The sequence below is a fragment of the Macaca thibetana genome, chromosome 7, assembly GCF_024542745.1.
Source record: "Macaca thibetana thibetana isolate TM-01 chromosome 7, ASM2454274v1, whole genome shotgun sequence".
Taxonomy (NCBI): Eukaryota; Metazoa; Chordata; class Mammalia; order Primates; family Cercopithecidae; genus Macaca; species Macaca thibetana.
The window spans coordinates 83739972-83759289 of record NC_065584.1 but is presented as its reverse complement, the minus strand read 5'-3'; the positions used below and the strand labels follow the sequence as shown (position 1 = coordinate 83759289).

Below are 19318 nucleotides of genomic sequence, written 5' to 3'. Positions count from 1 at the left end.
AAAATTAGCTGGGTGAGGTGGTGTGCACCTGTAGTCCCATCTACTCAGGAGGCTGAGGCAGAAGAATCGCTTGAACCCGGGAGGAACAAGTTACAGTGAGCCGAGATTGTGCCACTGCACTCCAGCCTGGTGACAGAGCAAGACACCATCTCAAAAAAACAAACAAACAACAACAAAAAAAAACGAATTTAAAATGCCGCAGTCGTTGGTGGACTGAACAAAAGAATATTAATGCAGGAATAAAGACAAAGATGAGTATATTTGGAAGAAGGGGTTGGGGGCTCCTTGCTTCTAGTGAACAAGGGCCCTGAGTTTCTACAGCCCTTTGTATTTATTGAGTAAAGGAGGTAGGGAGAAACGGGTGGTTGTCAGTCAGCTGCTTGACTTAGTGCAGGCTTGCATGACTGCGTTCTTTGAACAGTAGTCTCCAGATGTTCCAGTAGATAACCTCAAGGAGCACAGCACCAGGGAGTGATTGCCCTCAGCAAACCTCCTGGTGGCAGATGCAGAAGTGAGTTGGCCCACATTCTGCATTCATGATAAACAGTTTGCTGTTTGATCATATAGCCTTCAGTGGAATGCTGAGTTGGTCACGACCCTTAGGCCTTTGGCTCCCTTCATTAAAATACCCATTTCACCGGATTAAAAATATTCAATAAAATTTCTAAAAAGCACTTAAAACTTGCCAGCACTTAGTAAGGAAGTGCTCAATAAATAGTTAACACTCTTACTTTCTCTGCTTGGCAGTTGTCCTAACCCCACACCAGCCCTCCCACATTGCCTGGCTTGTGTCAGTCATGCATGACTCGACAGTCAATCTAGGACAGCTATTGCAAAATGCAAGACTTAAATTCCACCCCAGGTGAATCCTCTTCTGGACCACAGGCAGCCCTTGAAAAGGATGGGAGTACAGCCTTCAATCATGGAGGCATTTGTTCCTCAAGATAGGCAGATGTTACCACCTCCACACAAGAACAATCCCATTGCCTATTACAGTTCCCATTTCAAGGAGAAACTCCCACATATGCATGTATTTCCCTGAAAGATTTCCTGTTCTCTTTTTTTTTTTTTTTTTTTTAGATGTTGCCCAGGCTGGAGTGCAGTGGCGTGATCTCGGCTCACTGCAACCTCTGCCTCCCAGGTTCAAGCAATTCTTCTGCCTCAGCCTCCTGAGTAGCTAGGATTACAGGCACGTGCCACCAGGCCCAACTAGCTATTGTATTTTTAGTAGAGACAGGGTTTCACCATGTTGGTCAGGCTGGACTGGAACTCCTGATCACGCCCAGCTAAGTTTTGTATTCTTAGTAAAGACAGGGTTTCACCATGTTCGCCAGGCTGGTCTCAAACTCCAGACGACACCCGGCTAATTTTGGTATTTTCAGTAGAGATGAGGTTTCACCATCGTGGCCAGCTGGTCCCGGACTCCTGACCTCAAGTGATGCACTCACCATGGCCTCCTAAAGTGCTGGGATTACAGGCATGAGTCACCATGCCCAGCCCAAGATTTCTCATTCTTATCTCCAATAAGCCAGCTTGATGAGGAGTAGTGCTAGAGATTCCCATACTTCTTGACTTCCTTCTATCCTTTTCTGCTCACAGGCCCCCTCCCTTGTGCTCTCTGCAAAAGAAATAGTGCTGGAGGACAAATAGCATCCCTGCCCACACAAGGAAGGGCCATGTGATGTTCACCAAGCTCCCATGCCACAATTCTCTTTTCCCAGAATCCTTTGCTCTTTGAAGTGTAGTCCCTCACCTTCCTGCAACCCTCTGCCCCTCAGTCAGCCTACCTCTGAAGAGAAGGGGAAGAGAGATCAAACACCCCCGGCAGGCCTGTCCCTTTGAACCAAGCCCTGAGAAGCCCTGCAGCAGTCCTCCTGTGTACCCTCTCCCCAGCCCTACACACAGATGGAGAGCCCTGGGAAGGGTTACCACGGTGCATTAGCACCAAAGAGTGCAAGAGTGTGAATAGCCTCTGTCAATAATTCATGAGGTCAGACTGAGGAGGACCAGTCAGAGTCAGTTTTCCCTGGACATGGGGAAAATTATACTTAAGCTCTCCTATCTCATCGGGATATGCTGAGTACCAAAGCAGAGTACTGCGGTTGTAACTTCTTGGCTGAGGAAAATACGACAAATCCAGTGCAGGCCGGTTCTATTACTTGCTTGCCATACATCCTCTTTTGAATGTCAAAATCCTTTTTTTTTTTTTGGAGACTGAGTCTCCATCTGTCACTCAGGCTGGAGTGCAGTGGTGTGACCTCACCTCACTGCAAGCTCTGCCACCCAGGTTCATGTCATTCTCCTGCCTCAGTCTCCCGGGTAGCTGGGACTACAGGCGCGTGCCACCATGCCCGGCTAATTTTTTGTATTTTTAGTAAAGACAGCATTTCACCGTGTTAGCCAGGATGGACTTGATCTCCTGACCTCGTGATCTGCCTGCCTTGGCCCCCCAAAGTGCTGGGATTACAGGCGTGAACCACCATGCCCGGCTGAATGTCAAAATCCTTTTTCAGCTGCTCCGCTGACCTACAGATACACTAAATGAATCTTGAGCAAACTAAATGAATCTTGAGCAACCATGAATTCTACTAAAAAGTCATCCCTAGAACTGGATTTTACAAACCAGGACTTTTCCCCGGTAATTATAGGGAAATAAGGCTGCAAAACTGGTGATTTCACCAACAACACATCTCTAAATCTACCCATCTGCTTTCATCATCTTTTCTGAAAGAAAACACTAACACACACAAAAAAAAAGGAGCAAACGTATACTCCACAATAAAGGACTGTTAAATAAACTTAGCTTCATGAAACTCACTGTAATGTGTTTCCTTTTCTCATTTTGCCTTACACTAGTGTAAACATTGCCATGGACCAGCACTGCTTCTCAGTCTGGCCTTTGGAAGCCAGTGGGTTAAACCAATTCAGATGCTTGCATCTGGGTCCGTTGGGGCCTTTCTACAGTGCACCATAAGCCATCCAGATTTATTGATTCTCCCAGAAACCCAGGAGTGAGATAATTTGAGCCCACTTGGCAGAAGTGGAGGCTGAAGTCTTGGACACAGAATTTATAACTGGCAAGGACTTTATTCATCATCTACTCCATACTGTCAGTAATTTACAGATGAAGACTCTGACCCAGGGCAGCAATAATAATCACTACATGGTGGCAGTAACTACTATGTGCTTAGTAGCTTACAGTTCATAAAGAGATTTTGCATTTAACAAATATTTATTGAACTAGGATGGAGGGTAAGACCTGGGGACATAGTGGTTAGACTTGAGTGCCCCCAGTTCTCAGCATTTCCACCACTGCTCCAGGGACTCTGCAGCCTCCTCTCTAGCACTTAGCCCCTGTAAAGGAGAAAGTCCCTTTGGAGAGGGATGTGAGATACTGTTTGGTCAATGACCATAGTCTGCCCTCCAGGGCCCGTGAAGATGGAGGAGACCTTGGGCAGAGTGAAGGGCAGTGCCAGGCCTGGTGCAGCTACTCCCTATCACATCTCTCCCAGGCTCCTCCAGCCTCACCTGGTGGACTCTATGAGGACCACAGGCCTCACCTCCATGGGCAGTCTCAAAACATTTGTCCTCCTGTGGGCTGTCACATACATTGACCCAGACTTTCTTGGAGAAGAAATTCTGAAGAAGCAAAAGCAACTCAAAACCCCCACTTCCCGCAGAAGAAAACGTGGGCAAGCAGATGCAAAAAGGCAGCAGCCAAAGTCTGCGCGTTCCTGCGGGGGCCAGGGGAGGGGCGAGCCCTACGGAAAACTTGAACAGAGAGCGCTTTGAACACCCGCCTGCCCGGGAAGGCAAGGGCGGAAAGTAGCTGGCTGCTGGGCGCGGCGGCGGAGGGAGGCGCCCACCGCCACACAGGACTCCCAGGTGGTCGAGGGCGGGGAGGGGGTGGGGGGGGGGGCGGGCCGGGAAGCAGCCCGCCCTTCGTCCTGCCCCCTCGCCCTAATCTTTGTTACCTCCGCTGGAAGGAGTGGAACCCAGACTTGTTGGTCTGAGCCATGCACAAGGCGGGGCTGCTAGGCCACTGTGTCCGGGCATGGAAGTCGGTGCGGATGGCCAGCTCCCGGATGACCCGCCGGGATCTGCTCGCGAATAAGGTGGCCCCTGGTAACGGCCTCCACCGACGGGTGAGTGTTCGTGCTGGAGTTTCGGAGGCCCTACCTGCCTGCAAACAGGCACTGGTCTCTTCTTTGCCTCCAGTGCCCCTGTGCTTAGAACTCACGTGTGGCTGAAGTCTGGCCCTGGAAAAATGTAGTCACGTGATCCGCCTGAACCCCCTCCAAATCCCCAGGCCCTGGGCCCTCCCTTGCTAGCCCTCGTGTCCCTGCTGCCTCTGGCACAACTGTGCCACCTCCGTACAACCCCATCGATCTATTCCCCTCCTGGGTTCTGGGCTGCCCCAGTCAACCAGCCCCACTTAGCCTCTGGGAAAACCAGAAACTAGAAATCCAAGGAAATCTGGATTTCAAAATCCTATCCCAAGGCCTCCAGCTTTATGAAAATGTACCAGACACTCTATTTGGGCACCGGAAAGTCTCCAGGAACCCCTCCCCCTTACCTAGATGGGACACAAGAGCCATGTGTCAAGATTTTTGTTTAGGTCGGTACACCTGGGCCTACCTTTCCCAGGCTGTTTCTCACCCACCACTCTTCTCTATCCTGGTTCTCATTTCTACGGGACTTTGCTAGATACCAGCTCTCCACAAAGCTAAAATACAAAAGTAGGTAAAATGCTAATGACTGACAAGTGCAGAATGTGTAACTCTTCCTCCCAAGGCAATATTTACATTTCTGACCGGAGACCATCTTTTCACATGCACCCCAAAAAATAACTAAAGATAGAATTTTGAGAATATTGTAGACTAGTAAGAAAGAAACCTGGGGGCAGGGCTGTTCTGAGGGAGACCCTCAAATCATGGAAGTGGCAGCTGCACACCCAGCTCATTTCTCACCTCTCAGTCCCAACAGGGGATGAAGCCTGTCACCCGTGGTGGGAACTGTAGAAAGTGATGTAAGTTCTTGGGAACTGAGGCTGCGGTTCCAGATCATAATAAAAATAAGTAAATGAGCGCCAAAAAGGCCGTGCCATCAAGCCTGTTTTACACAGAGTAGAGACACGTGGAGGTCATATAGGGAGAGAGCCTAAATTCAAACCCAGGCAGTCTAACTTCACAGCACATGCTTCGACCTCTTCCCCTGCACAGGCCTTGGCAGTCTTTGTCTCTTTCTACTCTCAGGATCGGCTTTGCCATCCCCGGCGTCTGGCCCAGGACGGGGCCCACGTGGTTGTCAACAGCTGGAAGCAGCAGAATGTGGACCAGGCGGTGGCCACGCTGCTGGGGGAGGGGCTGAGCATGACAGGCACCGTGTGCCATGTGGGGAAGATAGAGGACCAGGAGTGGCTGGTGGCCACAGTGAGCTGCAGGGAAATAGGCACAGAGCCAAAAGGTAGAAAAAGGAGCCAGCCTGATCCTCCTTCCCTGCTTTCCTGGACAGCCTTGGTGAGATCCAATGCAGTGCTGTTAACTAAAACATAACAGTGCATTCTGCATACCCACACCAGCCCACCGGTACATTTTTATTGTGTGCCTTTCTATTATGTCCATATACTAACGCTGGAGAATCATCCCATCCCAATCAGAGAATGTTAAAACATTCTAATGCTTCAACCCTTGAGTACCACAGAGAAACAGCTGGTACTGGTTCTCTACTAATTTTCCATCTAATTGGACAGATGAGAAGGGTAAATCCAATCACAAAATAGATGTTCCCACCCATGAGCTAATAATCCCCTATTCAGCTTATAGAGTCAGGTCCCTGTTTCAACCACTTACTATGTGCCATTTCCTGTGTTCAGAGCCTTACAAAGGTTGTCTCTAGGCCTGACAACAACCCAAGCAAGGCAGGGACTATTCTCTCAGTCTGCAGAGACTGGCTCAGATAGCTGGAGCAACTTCCCAAGGTCCCACAGCCAGTAAGGAAAGAGCCGTGATTCAACCCAGACCTCCCAAGCTCCCTTCCTTTATTGGCTGCCTACGGACTACCAGGTACTGGACTTTAGTCTCAAAGAAAGTATATAAGTCAGTGTCACAGTTAGTAGTGGACACCAGCCTTTCAGCTGCAGAAGGAAATATGAACCATCCAGCAAAGGAAGTTCCTCTTCCCTTGAGGCTCAGGACACACTTTATTCCCCGGAGTGGAAGGGAGAATCTACCCAAAAATGGAAAGTACAGGATTGTGCTAACAGATTGGAAGGTTGGCAGAAATAATTTGCATAATCTTAGAAGAAGGGGATCTTAAGCAATAGTAGATAGTAGTGTGGTAGACAGTATAGGGTAATTCCGTTTTTAAGGAACTTTCTGGCAAATGCTCAAATGTGCGTTGGAAAGAGCCAAATGTGAGTCCTAGAAAGTAACCTTGCCTGGCCTAGGTTGGTGGACAGAGCCCAAGATTGGGGACTTGATCCTGATGGTTGAAGGATCAGTGAGTCTGGGTCAATCAGTGACTAACCATATCACATGTAAGTAGCAATGTAATGTGAAAATCCTGGTGGAAATACATCCTGTGGCCCCCACCAGGTTCACTTAACAGGGCTACAGGCCTGGCCCAGAAGCGGTACTTGAGCTAAACCTTTAGGAATGGATGGGAATGCTCAGATGGAATAGAGATGAGGTTCCAGATAACTCTGCAAAATGAGCAGACAGCCAAGGAGGAGCTGAAGGAGCACTGGCAGACCACAGTGGAGAGGACAAGCTTAGGAGTACTAATGAGAATGGGCTGCCTTGGAAAGATAGAGGCCATGGGCCTCTATATCCTTTTTTCTATTTTTATTTTTTTACTTTTTTTCTTTTTTTGAGACAGAGTTTCACTCTTGTTGCCTAGGCTGGAGTGCAGTGGCACCATCTCGGCTCACTGCAACCTCGGCGTCCAGGTTCAAGCAATCCTCATGCCTCAGCCTCCCAAGTAGCTGGGATTACAGCTGCCCGCCACCATGCCCAGCTAATTTTTGTATTTTAGTAGAGACGGGGTTTCACCATGTTGGCCAGGCTGATCTTGAACTCCTGACCTCAGGTGACCCACACCTTGGGCCTCCCAGAGTGCTGGGATTACAGGTGTGACCCACCATGCCCAGCCATAGCTTCTTAAAAGGATATGTTAAGGACGTTAAAAGGATATGGCCTCTTGAAAGGATATGTTTACCCATTCTTGTAGGAAATAAGAAGCCATGTGAGGTTTTGAGGAAGAGAAAGATGGTTATTAAGAAAGATAATATGGCTCTGGTAGGAAGGATATACAGAGAAAACACTGAATCCAGGGCATCAGTGAGGAAGCTGTTGCTGTCATCCAGGTTTAGAGCAGTGGTGGTGGGACTGGAACAGATGTGCCCAAGAGACATTTAGTGGGAACGAACCAAGATTTTCCAACCACATGTCAAAAAGTGGGAAACACGAGCGAAGTCAAAAATGACTCTCAGGTAGTTTGTGTGACCATTGTCAGAGAGGAGAATGATAGAATACTTGTCAGCTATTTGAAATGTCTTCTGCCAATTGCCACATGTTACCCTGCAATGAGAAAAGCCACTGCCCTGAGAATGGTTACTACCCAGTGGCCTCCTCATCTGCACCACAAAGCTTCTAAGTGTGTGGTAAGTGGAAACCAGATTAGCTGCCTATCTGCTTGATTATATTTTTTCTTAAAAATGTATAACTATCAGAACACAGAGCAAACACCTCCTAACCGTTTTAGTGTAGTGATCACACAATTTAGAACAAGACTGAGAAGACACCTTTTTTTTTTTTTTTTTTTCCCCAGAGACAGAGCCTCACTGTTTCCCTGGCTGGAGTGCAGTAGTATGATCATAGCTCACTGTAACCTCCAACTCTTGAGCTCATGCAATCCTACCACCTCAGCCTCCCAAGTGGCTAAGATTATAGCCATGCACCCCCACACCAGTTCATTTTTTAAATTTTCTGTAGAGTTGGAGCTTTATTGCCCAGGCTGGTTTTGAACTCCTGGCCTCTAGCAATCCACCCCACTGGGCCTACCAAACTGCTAGGATTATAGGTGTGAGCCACCACACCCAGCCTCATTCTTCTTTTATGGTTTCCTATCTCTGTTCAATCAAAACCCAGCCTTCTCCCGTCTCTGTGCTGACAGACCTAGAAGGAGAGGGGCATGGGGTATACAGCAGAGTAGAAAATGTCTCCAGGTGATTCTAGAGCAATCCACTGTCTTCTCCCAGCTCAAACACACGTGCACTGAGCACAGCGCACATCACTTATTAACTTATTCTGCACCTCCCTAGTAACAAGTCCATTGGTGAGACTTATACAGAGCCAAGGCAGGTGACTGGGCTTTGCACCAGGATACCAAAATTTAAAGGGTTCAAGAAAGTATTAATACTGGTTTCAAAACAGTGTATGACTTTAAATTTTGTCTGATTTAATTTTGTTGACAGCCCAGGCATACGTTCAACCGCATAAAAACAATTGAACTTAGCACCTAGTTAACAAGAATAAGTAGTTAAAACGGGAAGCTAGCAGATGGTGTACATTGTTAACAACACTCCTCTGTGTGCCAAATCTGAAGCACAAAGTTGACCAAGGGCCCATGTACTGCTACTTGTTCAAGGCATTAAAATTGCCAGTTCTGAGCAAATGCAAAGTCTGGTTTCAGGGTCGCTTTGTACTGAAAACTCTTGTTGGCAGATTCTGCTTGGCCATTCATTACTCTAGCACACGCCTCACTACCTACTTATACCTTATTAAGGAGGTGAGATGTTGCCTTTCTTGACTTTCTCAGTTTAGATGTCAGTTTCTGCCTTAAATCTTTCATGCCTCCAGGTCAAAAGAGAGAGAGACAGACAGAGAAAATGACATTATAACCAAATATGGAATTGCTTTAAATTCAGGCTGGTATCTTCTCCCATCATGGCTCTCCTGGGCAGCCAGTTTCCTAATGACCCCAACTCACTTTCAGAGGGCTCTTATGAATTAGCAGTGTGCTACAGAATGGGAGACTGACCTCAGTTCTTCCACCACTAACTAGCTTTGTGCCCTGAACAAATCACTTCACCCCTCCCAAACACAGAATAAGCAGGCCTCCTGTTCTTAGCTAGCCCCAGTGTGTCACTACTGAACTATATGGTCTTGAGAAAATTCCCTGAACCTGTTTCATCATCTCCACCTTACATTGGAATAGATGATCTCAAAGACCCCTCCAGTGGTAAGTTTCTACAGCTCTATTTAAGCCGATTTTTCCATTCAGGTAAGTGTGGACAGATTGACTTTGAGATAAGGGTAATTTATTCAAGGTGAACTGGACAGTAAGCACTTGGAGAAATGTGGGTGGAACTCACTGTGAAAGGAAGAGGAGGGGTCTGGAAATAGATTTGGAGGTGAGACTTGAAATCATGAGAATGAAGGAGCTTCCCAAAGGGAGAGTGTAAAGAAGAGAGCAAAGGCTCAGAGACAGCCTTAGAAGAATAGAAGGTGGGAAGAAAAGACTGCAAAATAAATAAGGCCAACTTCCTGGTGGCTCGCACCTGTAACATTTTGGGAGGCCGAGGCAGGTGGATGGCTTGAGCTCAGGAGATCGAGGCCAGCCTGGGCAACACAGCAAGACCCAATCTCTAAAAAAAATACATAACTTGGCCGGGTGTGGTGGCATGCACTTGTAGTTTCAGGTACTTGGGGACTTAGACAGGATGATGGCTTGAACTCAGTAGGTCAAGGCTGCAGTAAGCTAAGATCATGCCACTGCACTCCAGCCTGGGTAACAGAACAAGACTCCATCTAAAAAAAAGAAAGAAGCCAACCTTAAATGCTTAGCAGCAGATCTTAGGGTAGTTTTGAAGAAAAGATGTTTTTAAAAAGAGAAGTTATTTTGATGATAGTTCCTAAGAAGGAAGGTTTTGTCGTCATTGTTTTTGTTGTCATTTTTAATATAAAGAAAAAGTCTGTGTGGCCCAGGCTTCTCTCAAACTCCTCAACTCAAGTGATTCTCCCACCTTGGCTTCCCAAAGTGTCATGATTCCTGGCCTGAGCCACCGCGCCTGGCTCAGAAGGAAGTTTTTATCAACATGGATAAATGCACCTCCCTTACTTACTGCAATCCTGGTCCAGACCTCACCCCTCTCTTTAGGCTGTGAAGCTTCATGGCGGTATCGATATCCTAGTCTCCAATGCTGCTGTCAGCCCTGTCTTTGGAAGCCTAATGGATATCACCAAGGAGGTGTGGGACAAGGTGAGAGGGGATTAAAGCAGCAGGGGCCGGGCCTCAGAACACATTCAGCACAAACTCTGTCTGCTTTTAGAATGCGTTTGTCAAGGGCAGTGTAAATGTGAGGACTCTTTGCCACATGCCACACACCTGGAATGCACCTGGTAAATGGGTGGGGGCAGCTTCCTCTGTCCCTGCCCTTCTGGTTCGCTTCTGCTGCTCCTACTACTGTCTGCTTCCATCTGCTCTTCACTATCCGCCGTCTACTCCCCTCCCCAGACTTCCTCCCCGGCATGCTCTTCTGCCTTGTTGATTTCCAACAGAGATGTGGCAGCTAATATGCTAAAAACTACAATGCTTAAACTTACACACCCACCTGTCCCCCTTTCAGCTGCCAAAAAAGAATCATGTTTCATTAGTTGGGAAATATTAAAAGCTGCTAGTTAAGTAAAATACTAATTCTGGTTAAATGACCAGTGTCCACTTTATAACAAACATCCTTTAAAAAAATAAAAATAAAAACCTATATCATTTTTTTCTTAACTGCAGTGTCAAGACAATCTGAGACCCGGATGTCTAAATTCAAGTGGCAGAATATTGGGTTTTATGTGAAAATATATAATTACATTATATTCATAATATATTTCACAGCCATTCTTTAATTATAGAGCTTTAATTAAAATATTTGTCCTTGTTTGTTAAGGTTAATACTCCCACATGATTTGGAAATGCTAATTATTTATGATTTCCCATGGTTTTGCTTTTTACTCTGATGTTGTATTAGTTTGTTCTGCGTTGCTATAAAGGAATACCTGACCTGGGCAATTTATAAAAGAAAAGAGTTTCGTTTTGGCTTAGGGTTCTGCAGACTGTAGAAGAAGCATGGTGGTGCCAGTATCTGCTTCTGATGAGGCCTCAGGAAGCTTACAATCACGGCAGGAGGCAAAAGAGAGCAGGCGTGTTACATGGCAAGAGAAGAAGTAAGAGACATACCAGGCTCTTTTAAACAACTAGTTCTGGCATGAACTAATAGAGTGAGAACTCATTGCCACAGGGAGGGCACCAAGACATTCATAAGGGATCCACCCCCATCATCCAAACACCTCACACCAGGTCCCACCTTGAACACTGGTGATCACATTTCAACATGACATTTAGAGGGCATAAACATAACTATATCAGATGTCATCAAAAATTCCTCAACACTAGTTTGAGGATGTGAAAATACTATGATTTATTTACTAGTGTTTCATACACATAAAGACCAAAGTGCCAAAATGTTCTCCAATGAGCTACTTTTTGATTCTGATAGTCTTTTTCCCTCTTTCTTTTTCTTTCCTCTTTTTTTTTTTTTTTTTTCTCACTGTGTCACTGAGGCTGGAGTGCTGTGGTGTGATCTCAGCTCACTGCAACCTCTGTCTCCCAGGTTCAAGCAATTCTTGTACCTCAGCCTGCCAAGTACCTGGGACTATAGGCATGTGCCACCACGTGTGGCTAATGTTTTGCATTTTTAGTAGAGACAGGGTTTCACTGTGTTGCCCAGGCTGGTCTCAAATTCCTGACCTCAATTGATCTGCCCCACTCGGCCTCCCAAAGTGCTGGGATTATAGGCGTGAGCAACTGCAGCCAGACAGATTCTGATAGTCTTTAAAATAGAGGAACATCATTCATGAACAGTCTGAATAGAGACCATATGAAAGTCAGTTTTAAACTAAGTACAGGCACACCTCGGAGATATTGTGGGTCTGGTTCCAGGCCACCACGATAAATTCAATATTATAATAAAGTAAGTCACATGAATATTTTGATTTCCCAGTGCATATAAAAGTTATGTTTACAGTATAATGGTCATCTAATAATAGTCTATAAAATGAGCAATAGCATTATGTCTTTAAAAGCATATACATATCTTCATTTTAAAATACCTTATTGCTAAAAAATGCTAACAATCATCTGAGACTTTAGAAGCTGTAATCTTTTTGCTGGTGGAGGGTCTTGTCTCCACATTGATGGTGGCTGACTTAGGGTGGTGTTGCTGAAGGCTGGGGTGGCTGTGGCAATTTCTTCAAATAAGCCAGCAGTGAAGTTTGCCACATCAGTTGATTCTTCCTTTCACAAACGATTTCTCTGTAGCATGCAATGCTGTTTCATAGCATTTACCCACAGTAGAACTTCTTTCAAAATTGGAGTCAATCCTATCAAACTCTGCTACTGCTTAATCAACTAAGTTCATATAATATTCTAAATCCCGTGTTGTGATTTCAACAATGTTCATGGCATCTTCACCAGAAATAGATTCCATCCCAAGAAACCACTTTCTTTGCTTATCCATAAGAAGCAACTCCTCAGCCGTTTACATTTTGTCATGAGATTGCAGCAATTCAGTCCCATCTTCAGGCTCCACTTCTAGTTCTCTTGCTATTTCCACCACATCTGCAGTTCCTTCCTGTGATGCAGTCTTGAACTCCTTCACGTCATCCATGAGGTTTGGAATCAACTTCTTCCAGACTCCTGTTAATGTAGATATTTTGACCTCCTCCCACGAATCACAAATATTCTTAATGGCATCTAGAATGGTGAATCCTTTTCAGAAGGTTTTCAGTTAACTTTGCCAAGATCCATCAGAGGAGTCACTATCTATGGCAGCTATAGACTTACAAAATGTACGTCTTAAATAATAAGTCTTGCAAGTCAGAATTACCCCCGATCCATGGGCTGCAGAATGGATGTTGTGTTAGCAGGCATGAAAACAACATTAATCTCCTTGCACATCTCCATCAGAGCTTTTGACTGACCAAGTGCACTGTCAAGGAGCAGTAATAGTTTGAAAGGAATATTTTTTTCTGAGCAGTAGCTATTAACAGTGAGCTTTAAATGTTCAGTTAACCATGCTATAAACAGATGTGCTGTTATTCAGGCTTTGTTTTCCATTTATAGAGCATGGGCAGAGTAGATTTAGCATAAATCTTGAGAGCCATAGAATTTTCAGAATGGTAAATGAGCATTGGCTTCAACTTAAAGTCACTGGCTGCATTAGACCCTAACAAGAGAATAAGCCTGTCCTTTGAAGTTTTGAAGCCAGGCGTTGACTTCTCCTCTCTAGCTATTAAAGCCCTACATGGCATCTTCTTCCACTAGAAGGTTGTTTCATCTACATGGAAAATCTGTTGTTTGGTGTAGCCACCTTCATCACTGATCTTAGCTAGATTTTCTGGATAACTTGCTGCAGCTTCTACATCAGCACTTGCTGCTTCACCTTGCACTTTTATGTTACAGAGATGGCGTCTTAAACCTCATGAACCAACCTCTGCTAGCTTCCAACTTTTCTTCTGGAGCTTCCTCACCTCTCTCAGCCTTCAAAGAATTAAAAAGTTAGGGCTTTTTTCTGATTAGGCTTTGGCTTAAGGGAATGTTGTGGCTAGTTTGATCTTCTATCCAGAACACTAGAACTTTCCCTCTATATTAACAATAAAGCTGTTTTGCTTTCTTATCATTTATGTATTCACAGAAGTAGCACTTTTAATTTCCTTCAAGAATTTTTCCTTTGCACTCACAATTTGGCTAACTGGTGCACATGGCCTAGCTTTCAGCCTGCCTCAGCTTTCAACATGCCTTCCTCACTAAGCTCAATTATTTCTAGCCTTTGATTTAAAGTGCAAGATGTGTGACTCTTCCTTTCACTGGAACACTTAGAGGCCATTATATGGTTATTAACTGGTCTAATTTCAATATAAATGTGTCTCAGGGAATATGGAGGCCCATAGAGAGGGAGAAAGATGGGAGAAGGGCAGAGCAATCAGAACGTACAACATTTATCGATTAAGTTCACCTTCTTTTCTGGGTGTGGTTTGTGGTACCCCAAAACAATTATAATAAAAACATGAAAGATCACTGATCACAGATCACCATAACAGATATGATAATAATGAAAAAGTCTGAAATATTCCAAGAATTATCAAAATGTGACCCAGAGACAAAGTGAGCACATGCTGTTGGAAAAATGGCTCCAATTAATGCAGGGTTGCCATGAACCTTCAATTTGTAAAACACACAGTATCTGCAAAGCATAATAAAATAAGGTGTGACTGTACCTTTCCTTTTAGTTTATATATTTTTTTAAATATCACAGCACATCAAATCCAAACATAATGGCTGATCCTTCATTAACCTCTGGATTTAAAAGAAAAAAACACACACATTTGGGGGACGATTGAGACCAATATATTAGATAAAATTATCATCAGTGACAAACTTCTTGGGTGTGATGATGGATTATGGTTGTGTAAAAGAACATCCTTACTCTTGGGAAATGTATGCTAACTATTTAGGGATAGAGCACTGTAATATCTGCAACTGCGTTTACTTATTTTAATTAATTAATTAATTAATTTTTTTGAGATGGAGCCTTGCTCTATTACTCAGGCTGTAGTGCAGTGGTGCTATCTCGGCTCACTGCAACCTCCACCTCCTGGGTTCAAGCTATTCAGCTGTCTCATCCTCCGGAGTAGCGGGGACTACAGGCACATGCTACCACGTCTGGCTAATTTTTGAATCTTTAGTACAGACAATATTTGCCATTTTGCCCAGGCTGATCTTGAACTCCTGGCCTTAAAGTGATCCACCCACCTTGGCCTCCCAAAGTGCTAGGATTACAGGCATGAGGCACCACTCCCACCTCTGAGTTTCTTCTTTTTAATTTACATTTTTTTATTTTTGTTCTTAGTAATTTTTCATTTTATTACATAAAATCAGAAAACTTGCAACTGAGTTGCAATGGTTCATTTAAAAAACTGTACAGAAATACAGAGAGGACAAATAGGACAAAATGTGAACAACTGGTGAATCTAAGTGAAGGATCTCCAGATATTCATTGTACTTCTATTTCCAATTTTTCTGTAAGACTGAAATATTTTAATATAAGCAGTTGTCTAGAACAATGTAAACAGGGGTCATGCATTTGTTTTAGATTATGGATGTGGGGATTCTGATTGTACCTTGTCTCCCAGCTTCCCCAGAAGGTGCCTCCTCATGATCCCACTTTCTAATCAGGTCTAGCCAGGCAGTCCATCCTAGAGGGCCAAGAGCATCTCACTCCCTAAGCACAGAAGCCAGAGAAGTGCTAGAACAACCCCAGGAATCCAAGGTCAGGCTACATTTTCCCTAAGAAGCATGGCGCACTTTAAGACAGGTCCAGGAGGCTGACAATTGCAGGCTCTCCCTACTTTGAAGAAACGCAGAAAACGCAGCTCAAATCCAAAGGAGCCCTGAGGATTTAGGCCCCTTCTGGGCCACATCATACTTGGCTGGTGACGAAACAAGATGAACCAGGCTCCATTTTTTCTCACCTGAACCTAATGTATCATTATCTAGCTGAGCAGCTGGTGAGAGCTACTTCTCCCTGAACCTCAGTTTCTTCATGTGCAAGATGCAGCTGAATCATCCTAAGATCTTCGTCAGCTCTGACAAACATCCTAGGAACCCACTCTAACTCCTCATTGCCATGCCTCCTCCAGTGCTCTTCACTCATGCTGTTTCCCCTTCTTCTCTTGGCTTCAGACTCTGGCCATTAATGTGAAGGCCCCAGCCCTGATGACAAAGGCAGTGGTGCCAGAAATGGAGAAACGAGGGTACAGAGAGTGAGAGAGAGCCTGGGTGAGATGGGACCCCACACGGGCTGAGGGCAGTGGTCCACGCTGGGAAGACCGTCAGCTCTCTTCTTTTTCCAGAGGCGGCTCAGTGGTGATCGTGGCCTCCATAGCAGCCTTCAGTCCATCTCCTGTAAGAACCCTTTGGTCTGTCCCTTCCATCCCATCCTCCACTCCATATCTTTCCACCCCTCATGTTACCCAAAGAAGTTTGTGTCCCCTTTTAGAATCACACCACCAAGTCCCTGCCCACAAAATAGATGCCTTGCCTCCACAAACCATAATCTAGGGGAGGTTTAGCCACAAGACAGTTTCCTAACTGTGCCCCTCCCTTACAGGAGATCCCTATTGAGCACTGTCTTTTGTGTCTAATAATGAGAATGAAGAATGACCTGGAAACTATGAGTCTAACCCATTGTTTTCTCTCTCCAGGGCCTCAGTCCTTACAGTGTCAGTAAAACAGCCTTACTGGGCCTCACCAAGACCCTGGCCATAGAACTGGCCCCAAGGAACATTAGGGTGAACTGCCTAGCACCTGGACTTATCAAGACCAGCTTCAGCAGGATGGTGAGGAAGGGGAGCTCTGCATCCCACTGGAACCCCTTGAAAGGCATCCATCTTCTTGGACAGGGAAGCCCAGTACCTGATTCCCGAACTCTCAACCACTCCATTCTCCTTCCTTGAGCTTTTCCATATTCCCTCTCTGTACCAACTGCCCTTTCCAAGCCAGACTCCTATCAAACCTTTCCTGAGGTATAGGGTGGAGACTGAGGTATTCAGACTCTACTCACACTGTTTCCTCTCTCCTTACATGGATGAGAATTGGAGAGATGCAGCAAAATGCATCACTAGAACCTGAAACAAATGAAACACATGACGGCAGTGGGGAGAGCTGGGAGCTAGAAAAAAAAAATAGGAAGTGAAAGAGGGAAGTCTCCATCCTTACTCTCTTGCCATGAGGATGGGCAGTTTCTTCCCTTTCTGTTCCTCACTTTCCTCCTCTTAAACCTTCCTGCAGCTCTGCAAGGACAAGGAAAAAGAGGAAAGAATGAAAGAAATCCTGCAGATAAGAAGGTAAAACTGTCATGGGGTCAAGGGCCCTAAGAGGCATGAAGATGGAAAGGTCTGGTCCCTAGCAGCCCACAGTCCACTGTCTCAGTCCCACAGATAACACAGGCAGGCTCTCCTCTGCCTCACAGACCACAAATTCATAAACACTATCACTGCAGTGGCCTGAGCAAGAAGTCAGTTTCCCTTTCAAAAGGTAAACCCAGAGACATCGGGGTTTCAGCAGTGCAGAGCTCTGGGAGAAGTCCTGAGTTAAGGGACAAGTATAGATTCCTGAAAAAGTTGCAAGCTGAATCTGTACAAATGGAATCACTTTAAACACACCATTTACTGTCACACAGACTCCCTGATACTTTAGTATGTGCACATGTGAAACCATTTTTTTGAAGTATGAAATAATTGCTCACCATTTTACCTATATAACTTTGGATTTTGGTGTCCTAAGCTCTCTAAAAAAAAAACAGTGTGTTTCTATAGTATTTGAATATTATGGGTAATGGTTTTTTGCGAGTACAGTATGCTTCTACTAAATTATAACAGCATATCCTCATGGTAACACTTTTTGATAGATGGAAAGCTTGTACACTGATCCCGAAAAGTCATCTGATAATTCTTGATTAAGCAAATTTCATTCCCTGTGTCCCAGGTGAATGGGCCAGACCTGTTTGATTTTTACTCCCTTCCTTTCTTCCCCTATTCCCCAGGTTAGGTGAGCCAGAGGATTGTGCTGGCATTGTGTCTTTCCTGCGCTCTGAAGATGCCAGCTACATCACTGGGGAGACAGTGGTGGTGGGTGGAGGAACCCCGTCCCGCCTTTGACGACCCTGCAACAGCCCACGGGGCAGAGTTGGGCTTTAGCTCCTGGTGCTGTTCCTGCATTCATCCACTGGCCTTTCCCACCTCTGCTCACCTTACTGTTCACCTCATAAAATCAGTTCTGCTCTGTGAAAAGATGCAGCCTTCCCTGCAGTCAAGGTGGCGTCTTACTCAGGATTCCTGCTGTTGCTGTGGCCTTGGGTAAAGGCCTCCCCTGAGAACACAGGACAGGTCTGCTGACAAGGCTGAGTCTACCTTGGCAAAGACCAACAGATATTTTTTGCCCGGGCCACTGGAGAATTTGATGGGTGATGGGAGAGAAAGAAGCTGGAGTGGAGGGAGCAGCGTTGCAAATTAACAACTTGTAATTTAGGGGCAAATAAAATGCAGATGACTGCAGGGCTTTGCATCGAATCCACGTGTTCATTTCTCAGTGTGGGGTGCTTAGCTGAGCAGAGAGCAGAAGTCTGGCCAGGCTGGATCTCTGGATCCCCCAGCCCTCCTCCCTGTCTCCAGGACCTGAGCGTGATGTTCAGGGATGGAGGTGTCCGCAGAGTTGCCAACTGGAAGGAAGGTGGCACGGGAACTGCCAGGACGCCACGGAGATCCCCGAGGCAGGGCCAGCCGGGCGAGAGTGGGGAAGGATGAACTCTAACACCTCCCTTCCCCTTGCCTCCCAGATCAGGCCACCTCCCCCTCCCGGCAGTTCCCTCCCGAGTCAGCAAGGACAAGCTGGACGGGTCCTGAGCCGGTGGGGAATAGAGAAACGTCCTGCAAGGTACCCAGGTAGACAAACAAAAGAAATGGGTTCTGCCCACGGCCCGAGTATTGAGTAGACGGAAAGTGGGGACGCTGTATCCGCCCCAAGACACTGACACTAGGCGACGCACGCTGGGCCTCTGACGCCGGAGCTGGCGAGAGATGTCGGCGCCAGCGCGTGGGGTCTCAGCAGGCTAGGCAGCGCGGCCCGCATGCTCAGTCGGGCAGCTCTCCGGGCGGGCGTGGGAGCTGGAGCTCCAAGGCCCGGGGTGGGAGCGCTCACGCAACCGACCCTGTCTGGAGCGGGCTCGCCTCTGCTGCAGCGCTCAGCGCCCGGGATTTACTGAAGCCGAGTCTAGCATGTGCCACCGCTCCCCAGCGGTGGGGATGTGGGATGTGGCGGGGGCTCCTGTGCAGCAGCCTCAGCAGCGGCGGTCGCCATGGCCAAGCCTACCTTGGAGCTCACCCGAGAGTTGTAAGGTAGGGGACTGCCCCGGCTTATGGGACGCCCAGTCGGGCAGCATCCCAAACCCAGCGCGTTCTTCCCGGCGGTGCACCCCAGCCCGGTGCCTCACACCCCGCCACCCCATGCATCCAGGCTCTAAGGCAGCCCCTGCATCCCAGTCCCGGCATCGCTGTCCCTGGAGCATCCTCCGCTGGAGCTAGATCTTGACCGGTAAGGGGGAGAGGGCGGCGGGGAAACTGCATCACATAATGGGGCGGGTGGGGGGAGGGGCCTCCTCCATTGCTGAGGCTTGAGTAGGCGTTTCTATGATCACAGTGTAAACAAA

At 46.4% G+C, this 19318-nt stretch overlaps 2 protein-coding genes across 7 annotated transcripts in view; both read left to right on the top strand.

Annotated features, from left to right (window-relative positions):
- LOC126958818 (dehydrogenase/reductase SDR family member 4) overlaps nucleotides 1-19318 on the top strand; it is a 94384-nt gene that overhangs the window by 49664 nt on the left and 25402 nt on the right. The gene's annotated exons all lie outside the window — the stretch shown is intronic.
- Nucleotides 3974-17752, top strand: DHRS4L2 (dehydrogenase/reductase 4 like 2). The gene is given in 8 exon segments (XM_050797527.1): nucleotides 3974-4145; nucleotides 10162-10263; nucleotides 15796-15866; nucleotides 15966-16017; nucleotides 16317-16415; nucleotides 16417-16451; nucleotides 16903-16958; nucleotides 17657-17752. Coding segments are annotated over 7 exon segments (522 nt in total). The 5' UTR covers nucleotides 3974-4016; the 3' UTR covers nucleotides 16937-16958; nucleotides 17657-17752.